We start from the raw sequence: 9,344 nt of genomic DNA, 5'->3' as shown, positions 1-9,344 counted from the left end.
GTGGTATATACTAGAGATTTACTAAGAGAGTAGGTCCCAAGCGTTCTCACCACACACACCTGCACACACAGGTAACTATGAGACGCGATGTGTATGCTGCTTTGATTGTGGTAATCATTTCAGTGTATACATACATCAAAACATCACATTGTACACCTGAAATATATACAATTTTTGTCAAAAATAAACAAAAAAAATTTTTTTAAAGGACACGAGGTCAGGAATGAGGCCTTTCAAACGAATGCCTAGGAAGAGTTCGTGATTTACCAGACTCCCAGTAGGGCATGAGGCTTTTCTCTTTTTGGGGCATCTTAAAGGAACCCAGCACATCTTGACAGCCAAGATCCTAGAATATTAGACCTGAAGGAGTACTTACAGGTTGCCAACTTTCACTGCAATGAGCTTATTAGTAGAAAGGATAAGTGGTGTCCCAATGTCCTGAACCAAGTTCACAGCAAAGCCAGGACTAGGACTCAGACCTCCTTATTCCTGTCGATTTCCTTAGTCATTGGCTCTACTGCAGTGTTTAGTTCATGTTTGTTTAAGCACGTAACTCAGATATAATGGGGAGGAAATACGTAATTTTTCTGTCCCTTGATATATGGGTGAAATTTCTTCAAATCCCTACCCTGTGACATGTAGTAGTCCAAAGCCCTCTGAGATTTCTCCAAATTTCCAAGGAGTAGAAGGCAGCTAAGGTTCTCCCGGCTGTCTCTGAGGAGCTTTCTAGTGCGCTACCTCTCCACACCACGTGGCCACAGCCTGATACTTGGACCCAGCCATACCCACAAAACCCACCCAGGCATATTGGGTACCTCCTGCCACAGATTAAGAGGAGCTGCCTTAATTACATATTTAATTCTTTAATTGACTTCTAGGTATGCAAACTTTTATCCCTGGCAACTTTCACCCATTCTTTAGAAACTGAAGGCTGAAATCAACACATCAAATTTCTTCAACTAAAAAATACTGTAATGTCTGCATATCACCAGTGCTCCTTAGGTGTCTGGTAGTGATACACAGTGTAAACCTTAAACAGAGCAAAGAGCAATTTTCCTTAAGCAAAAATTAGTTTATATGGGAAAAGCAAAGGACTTGCAATTTGGGACAAGCAAACTATGTTGAACCATAAGCAAGTCTGGAGAACAAATGGGGAGGGGTTGTTTTGAACAAAAGTTCACTGGAGGAGAATGAGATTTTGAAGTGGTGGCTGCTTCTCATTGGCTGAAGACTAGGGCAGCTTACTGTTGCCAGGTGAGAGAGGAAATCTTCCTCCTTCCTGCTGAACTATACAAGCTGCAATGTGTGGCACGTGCAACAGCCCTCCCTTCGTTGCTTCCCAACTCCAATTTTGGATTAGGTTTCCTTAACACATTTTCACAACAGTATAGATATATAACAGAGATCACTTAGATTCCCTGTAATATTTGCCAAAGAAGGAAGTGAGGTCTTGAGTCTGGCCGAGGGAAACTAAATATTGGGTTGGCCAAAAAGTTCATTCAGCTTTTTCCGTAGAGTCATGAAAAACCTGAACGAACTTTCTGGCCAACCCACTAGTTACCTCTTTAAAAATCAGTTTAACAGTCATTGAAAATAGTATTTTATTTTTAAGTAACCTGCCAAATTTCTGCAGAATCAGTTTCCACATCATGGCTAGTCTAGTAAAGAAAATTAGATAAACACCTCATAAAGATAAAATGTTAAATGGTAGTTATTATTAATGTCTCTTTTTAACATCCATGGAGTGCATGTGTGGTGCAGACTTGGTTTTTGGTCTCATGGAGCCTTTAATCATTCGAATTATTGTGTGAACATCCACTTACCTGTTTTTCTTTCAAATACATCAACCAAGCCACCAGTCACCATACACAAAACAAAGCCACTTCTTTAACGGATTTTTTTTTTTTTCCCCTAACGGATTTAGACTTGGGAGTACTTGTTGAGAATGTTAATGTACTAGGCAGTATAGTGTTATACATGGTTACAGTAACCAGAATAAGATAAAAAGCTACTGTTATTAAACAAAGATACATTAGGGTTAACTTTGTAAAGAAGAAAAAAACAAATGAATATTCCCAGATCTTCCCAAGTCCTTGAATGTGGTAAAGAAAACATGAGACAGAGACCATTAACGTAACAAATGGATGACTGTATTAAGAGAAAAGGACACGATTGGTGTTTGCCTCCGTCCATTCAGGAAAACAAGCACACAGGCTTATACAATACTTTGGTTTAAAAATGATTCATAATATCAATGTTAAACCTGATATTGAAAGAATCCAACGGGTCACGTGTAAAAAACGAACCACTGAAACACAAGCTTGCATAGATGAATGAATGAAGCTGTATAACTGGCACTGAAGGGAGTCTTGAGCACTGGACTCTGAATGACGTTAGCACCTCAGCCGCCCAAGACATAAGAACGTCTCCAGCACCACATTTCTCACTTTCACCAATTAGGTCATGAGCAGAAACCTGTGCTGTATGAAGGTGGATTGAAACAGATTGTTTCCATCAACCTCTTCCAGAAGCGTGCACACATACCCACTGGTACCCAACATCAGTCACCTTAAGGCATCCAGTGTCCCTCACAGTTTCACTTAATCTCTAGATAGGCATGTGATTTGAGGTGGCCTCCTTGTTTTCTGTCCTCAGACTGGCAACTCTATTCCATTAAGGTTCTGTTCAGTTCCATGAAGTAACTATTTCAAAGCTGCCTTTCCCTCTGGGGCTTGGCTACAAACTGATGAGCACTTGAGATAACATCTCACTTGTTTTTTAAACATCTACTTTCCAAATGTCAAAGGGCTTCTTACCAAAGCATCCAAAACCTCTGGGCACTGTGCAATTACCTCTCTCAAGAGGATACTTTTCCAAATTTTGAGACAAATGACAGCACCACCTCAAATTTCCTGAGCAACTTGATTTATATGAACAAACTCCTATACTTTATACTTCGGCACCTTTCAAAATACAATAGTGTGTTGGGATGGATTCTTCTTAAGGAAAACTGTATTACAGAGAATTCTCATTTTGGAACATCATTTTTATATGCTATCATAATACTTCATGAACTAAATATTGGGTTGACTTTAAGAGGCAGGTGAAAAATATAGTTATATCCGAGAAAGGGCATTTGGCTTTCATTTTATGACAAAGCTGAAGGTATAGCCTACGGGGATTTCAGAGGCTAATTCAATAAGAAATTTTAGAAATTCTGATATCAAAAACCCTCTCACTAAATTTAACAGTTAGAAACTCTTTTAGCAATTATGGTCTGAAACTCAGTGCAACAAAAACTTATCCTAAGTACACGTATGATGTGTAATAGTATATTCTCTCAACTGTCTTCTCTTTGCTGTCCTTAATCCTTGCTCTTTTGTGAAGGAAATGTCACTTGACCCCTGTCTTTCAATTCTTCCATTCTTTCTATATGAAACTCAGCAATGAATAATGGGGCACTAAGTTACACAATTAATTCTGTTCTTATCTGAAATGCCTTATGTTATGAAAACGTTACTCAAGATGAGAGAAAAATTTTCTAGTTTGCTGAGAATACACAAAAACATTTAAGTCTATTAGGAACATATATCTAGGCAGTGTTCGCACATACTTAAGGGCAAAGAGAATGATTTTTAGTACCAGACATTTCCACAAATCAATGTGATTACTTAGATGATTGTGTTAGTCTGTAGCATCAAATACAACCCTAAAAAACACTCTGATGTCTCCCCTACCATAGCAAAAGTTTCTGATTGATTTTCTCTTAAAAGTAATAAAATAGAAACACTCTTCATATCAACAAATCTCCCATTTGAGTAAATGTCTCTGTTTTGTTTGGTTTTCTTTTTTTGTTAATGTATGCATTTTAATACATAAGAGTGTTGGTGAAATTCTTACAAAACATAATGACTTCACACTGCATAAGAGAACCTTTGGAAACATCTTCTACACAGTAGCCACAGAAAAGGAGGACAGTCAACTCTCAATTATTCAGGAAGTGATCACCTGAAGAATCCGGTCAGGAAATTCTCTCTCGCCTACTACCAGCCTTCTTGGTCATGCCACTGCTCATTCATAGGTTGAGAGGCGATTTGAAATGGAATGACATACCTATCAGTGTGGACGTCACTCACAGCTTGGTGTGAGGATGTTCAAAGCTTCTGATGATGACAATGTCTGGGGCTCACCTGTGAATTTTATATCTCAATGGAGAGTTGACAGTCGTTCACATATAGGAAATATAGTACACTGACCTTGGTCAGAATCAAACTAATTTAAGGCAATACTGCTCCTCACAGACGTTGCTGGCCTGGCATACAGTGCAGGTCTCCTAAGAAAAGTGACTCTGTAGAAGTGAGGATTTCCTACTTTACCCTTTCCTTCCTGATTTCTCTAGAAATAAATTCAGCATTTCTAATGAGAGTTAAATGGCAGGAGTAACAACAGCCTCAACTCTTCCCTTTAACAGTCTTATGTATCCTCAGGGATAAAAGAGAGTCTTCCCAGAGAACTCTGGGTGACACTGTGACCCGTGCAGCATTATCAGGCCAGTCTCCAGTGTGCTTCGCCCTGCCCAGATGACCTACTATGGACTAGGGAGGAAGAAAAAGATCCTATCACCAGTAAGATAAGCAGTTATGGCTTTAAAACTCACAGGCACCACCAGATAGGAGGAAAAATGGGATCATTTATCTAACTTTTCTCTGACTCCAAGCAGTAAGCAATGGACAAAGTACTCTAAAAATCTGTTTTTTGTCTTTGTTTCTTTTCCTTTTCACTCAAAGAGCAGGTTTTGATTTCTGTATGCTTGTTTCTAAAAAGCCAGTATTATCAGAACATGGCACACTATGTAACAGTGAAATCTACCTGAAGGATTACCTTTTCTGTATTAATGTCCCCAACACAAACAGTGCTTTCCAAAAAGGGAAAAAAGCCTTTGAGTGCAAGTTCTATTTTGTTCTCAGTCCTTCAGAAAGCTGCTTACACAGGGGTCTTACGCCTTTATTTGGCTGAGGATATTACAGCCAATCACCACAGTTATCTTTCAAGGAAATCATCTCTGAATAAATGAATAATTTTGGTCCTCCTCAACGTGATTTTTATATAAAGACAACACTCATTAAAAACCAAGGCCCTAGAATGTTAACCACTTATGTGGTAAACTGAATGCACCATATTATACCAGGTGTTTCCAAAGAGCAATTTGGCACAAGACAAAATTCAGAGAACATTTGACAGTAGTAAAGAAAAATAATAATCAGTTGAAAGTTAATTAGTTTTATACTGAAAAGTCCCAAGATTGTGCGAAAGGTACGGACAATATCAGCAACGGATTTATTCATGGTCCAGTCCCACTGCGGGCTACAGTAGAGAAGAAAAGGGGAAAACAGGTCTGGTTCCTAATTTCCTCGTGAGTCCAGTGAACACAAGGCCCAAGTTCACACATTATGGAATATGTTGATCTAGATCCAAGTGGTCACTGCCATTCTAAAAAGGTTTTCCTCCTGGGAGCATCTATCCATATCTTTTCTAATTTAGATGTTTCTCTATGATCGAAAACCATATAGTCTTTTCTTCAGTTTATTAGTCTGTTGCTGGTTGTTGTAAAGTCACTTGGGAAATAGTAAGTCCAAGACTTTGTATGCAAAGTCACCTTCTAAAAATTGCAGTGTTATTTTAAAGCATGTGTAGCAACCGTCCAGTCTCCCAATAAAATTATGTCTAACAATGGTTAGACAGTAGAGTCACATTATTTTCAACTCAGAACATTTAATCTTATCCTTATCTAACCTTGCTTCCAGGCGATGACTTACAAAAAGTTAGGTTGGGGCAATGGGGTGTGCATGTCCAGTAGCCTTATGATAAGGCTCCACAACACACTGTGCTCATTCAGTGACACTGATGTTAATGAGGCCTGGTCTCCACAGAACAGAGGTATGGAAACAGAAAGATTTTCCAAGGCCAGAAGTATTAGTTTACATCACAACATTAAAGCATAATACATTGTGGGCCTAAAAATTAAATTGCGTGTGTTCCAGCAGTAGGAACAGAAACAAAATAAATGCTTCCATATTTATATAAAAATGACGAAGTGAAAAGCAGAGAACACAGTGAAGAATGTCTGACAGTTTCTTAAAATACAATTGTTAGTTGCTTCTATAGTCTCAAAGATAACAATTACACTATTTGAATGAGAGTAAGAGGAATTCGACTGGTTGAATTTGATCTGTCTCCTTACTCACAGGGAAAGAATTATTCTGATACTCCTTAAAGTGTTTGCTTTACAAAAAAAATTAAATTAAATTAAAATATTTTAAAATTCTAATCTTTTAAAAACCTTAAAAAAATAACAAATTTTCAATACAGATGCTGAATTTGTGTGTCACGAGGGAAATACCACCTTTGGCCACTCACTAAGACAGCTGAAACATTAACATCCTGGTCACGTGTTAACTGACCTGACATTTTTTTTTTTTTTTTGAGTAAAATATATCCAGTTAGCATTTTACAATAATAAATACGACTGGATGAAGTAATACATGAGAGACAAGAGAAATGTAGACTTTGAAAAGAAGAACTGATCATTGTATGAGATAGAAAAATAAACATTTATAAAATAAAAATATGGCAAATGTTGCCCATTTGCCTGATTTTCAAGTAAAAATATACTGTTTTTTTTTCTTTAAAGCTACCATAAAAAACTTTTTAAAACATGAAGCAAAATCACAGGGCAGACAAAGAAAAATATAGCATTACTGTAAATCAACAATACCTAAACTTTGGATATTGAAATCACCCTCTGGAATTTGATTTAAGGCTAGGATCTCCATTTGATCTGCCCTTGCCTATTTAAATAAAGACTTTTTCTCATTCATTTCATCCTGAACATTCAAAGTCCTGTTATTCTTCCTTTCCCCAATTTTCCGAAATGACTACATCCTTAAGGGTTTTGTTTCTTTCTAGATTATCATTTTCCCAAAACTTAATTCTTAGATATCTTTTACTTAAGTTCATACAGTCCAAAAACTTTATGAAACTAAAGATCTTTCTCAAAATGAAAAACCCAAATCTGCTCTGAGAAACTAGTCTAAAAAGCTTCCTGAATATTGCCCAACTTTAAAGACTATCTCAAAAGATAAGGCAAACAGAACCCAGAAAAGAATGGATTAACAATTTTTCTCAAGTCACCCACAGATTTCTTTCCTAAACAAACATCATACTAAAATGCCAAAAACGTCAGATTCATACAATGAAAAATAACAGGAAGTCAGGCTGAAAGGATATTATTTATATATATAGCATGACCGATATTTATGTTAACTAACTAGTATGGGAAAAGAGGCATTTCCATGAGGTTAGAAGATGGAAACAAATTCCATATTTCTTGAAGAGGGCTTTAAAGGTCTGGCGCAAAAGAAATCTAATGCCCATGTGTCGTTAACAAATGTGTAGAACCAAATAGTTGGATGAAGAACCTCTTTATCAACTTCATGCCCAATTAATCTATTTATTGACAAATACACAAAATATTTTTGAGAGGTTGCCAACATATGCTGCTATGATCAATCTTACAGCTAGAGAAAATGATGGCAGCATCATGTATATAAACATCTTTCCAATCCCATTCCCCTCGGCTTTCTAAGTAAATGTAAAATAAGAGAAGGGATACACAATTTTTCATTTTCAGTTTTTCGATTTTCAGTTGATTTTGCACAGACTTTAGTTAAAACTTCACAGAATTAAATTTTTGCTAGTAAATACTAATAAATGGTCCAATGCCCAGAGGCTTCAGAAAGCCTTGCTATTGAGGAGGCAATGGCAGCGACAGTGTTAGTGAACGACATCTAGGCCAATCTTTCCAGGAGGGCGTGTAAGGATACGTAAAACCTCTACAGTCCTGGTAGTCTGTTATATATTTCAACTGTTCCAGGGTTTTTTTTTTTAATATTTTATGGTTGTGCTTTTTTTTTTCTTTCCTTGAATAGTAAAAAGCAAACGTCTCTGTCTTTTAATATATCATACACTAATGAACCAAAAAAAAAGCTATTTCTTATATTCTTTTATTCTGCATTTCATCCAAACATTGTGTTACTTTGATCATTATCTCCACAAAATTCTAATTGCTAAATAAAGCCTATTCCCTAGATATCAATACTCCATACCTAACGAAAATGGCATTTTATAGAGCTCTTAGATACTATACCCCAGGAAGCATATGCAGCATAAAGGTGGCCAATATTCAGAAGCTAGATTTTCTTGTACTGCCCAAGTGATCAGGAATAACCAAAACATTTTAAATGAATGAAAATTATTTATGGTCTAAAAAACACTTGAGGATAAATCTGAGGAATACAAAATATAGGAGAAAAAAATAAGCATGGAATGCATTCTGTATCATCCAGTAATTTTGCTACAGTGAGTCCGCTTTCAAGGCAGGTTCCTAGGTTTTTACGGCTTATAATGGAAACCTGGAGAGAGAAGGAAAAGAGAAGAAAAACGATGAAGGAAAAATCTCTGAGACACTTTTTCTCCCTGCTCAGTTAAAATAATTTACCTATATTTATATGCATTTCAAGTGGTTCATATTTTGTTTGTTTTTGTTTGTAAGAATACAATTGGCTCTCCATATCTGCAGGTTTCCCATCCACCATGGACTGAAAATATTCAGAAAAAAATTTCCATAAAGTTCCAAAAAGCAAAACTTGAATTTGCCATATGTTTGCAAGTATTTACAGAGCATTTACACTGTATTGCATATTGTAAGTAATCTAGAGATGATTTACAGTCTAGGGGAGGACGCATGGCAAATGCTATGCCATTTTATACAAGGGTCTTGAGTACCTGAGGATTCTGAGATCCTCGGGGGTCCTGGAGCCAATCTCCTGCAGATAACCAGGTTGTATTTACATTCAGAATCAATGTGCTATTTTAATATTATGTATCAGATGTATGTCAAGGACAGGAAGGCACCTCTTAAAAGTGATGCATGTATATAATTTGAGAAAGAACATCATGAACTTCCTCCAGTTAAACAAGGGATGGTAAAAAGGCTACCAACTGATGAAAATTGTAGTGTATGGGTTATTTTGATAATATTCAACTAATCTCATCTTTTAAATAATGTTTTTTGTCTTAATGTCAACATTGGATGAGTGACAGAATGATAGGGAAGCAGGAGAAGGAGAGCTTTTAAAAAAATACAAATGCCTGGCAAAACCTGCCCCCAGAAATTCTAATTTAATTAGTCTAGAGTGGCACCTGTGCAATGGTGTCTTGTTATCACCTCAGAAAAGAAAATTTAAGTAAGTTTGGGAAGACAATCATTAGATTTGGGAAAGGAT

General features: G+C 36.7%; 1 protein-coding gene across 3 annotated transcripts in view; it reads right to left on the bottom strand.

Annotated features, from left to right (window-relative positions):
• Positions 1-2,128: 2,128 nt before the first annotated feature.
• Positions 2,129-9,344, bottom strand: part of CCDC50 (coiled-coil domain containing 50) — a 66,559-nt gene continuing 59,343 nt past the window's right edge. For all 3 annotated transcript variants that reach the window (XM_081235174.1, XM_081235173.1, XM_081235175.1), the window contains one exon: positions 2,129-8,471. In XM_081235174.1, coding sequence (XP_081091300.1) covers positions 8,459-8,471 — 13 coding nt within the window. In that variant the 3' untranslated portion in view covers positions 2,129-8,458. The remainder of the gene's footprint in view (positions 8,472-9,344) is intronic.

Source organism: Mesoplodon bidens (genome assembly GCF_964165515.1).
Source record: "Mesoplodon bidens genome assembly, chromosome: 5".
Classification (NCBI taxonomy): Eukaryota; Metazoa; Chordata; class Mammalia; order Artiodactyla; family Ziphiidae; genus Mesoplodon; species Mesoplodon bidens.
This window is presented reverse-complemented; position numbering and strand designations above follow the sequence as displayed.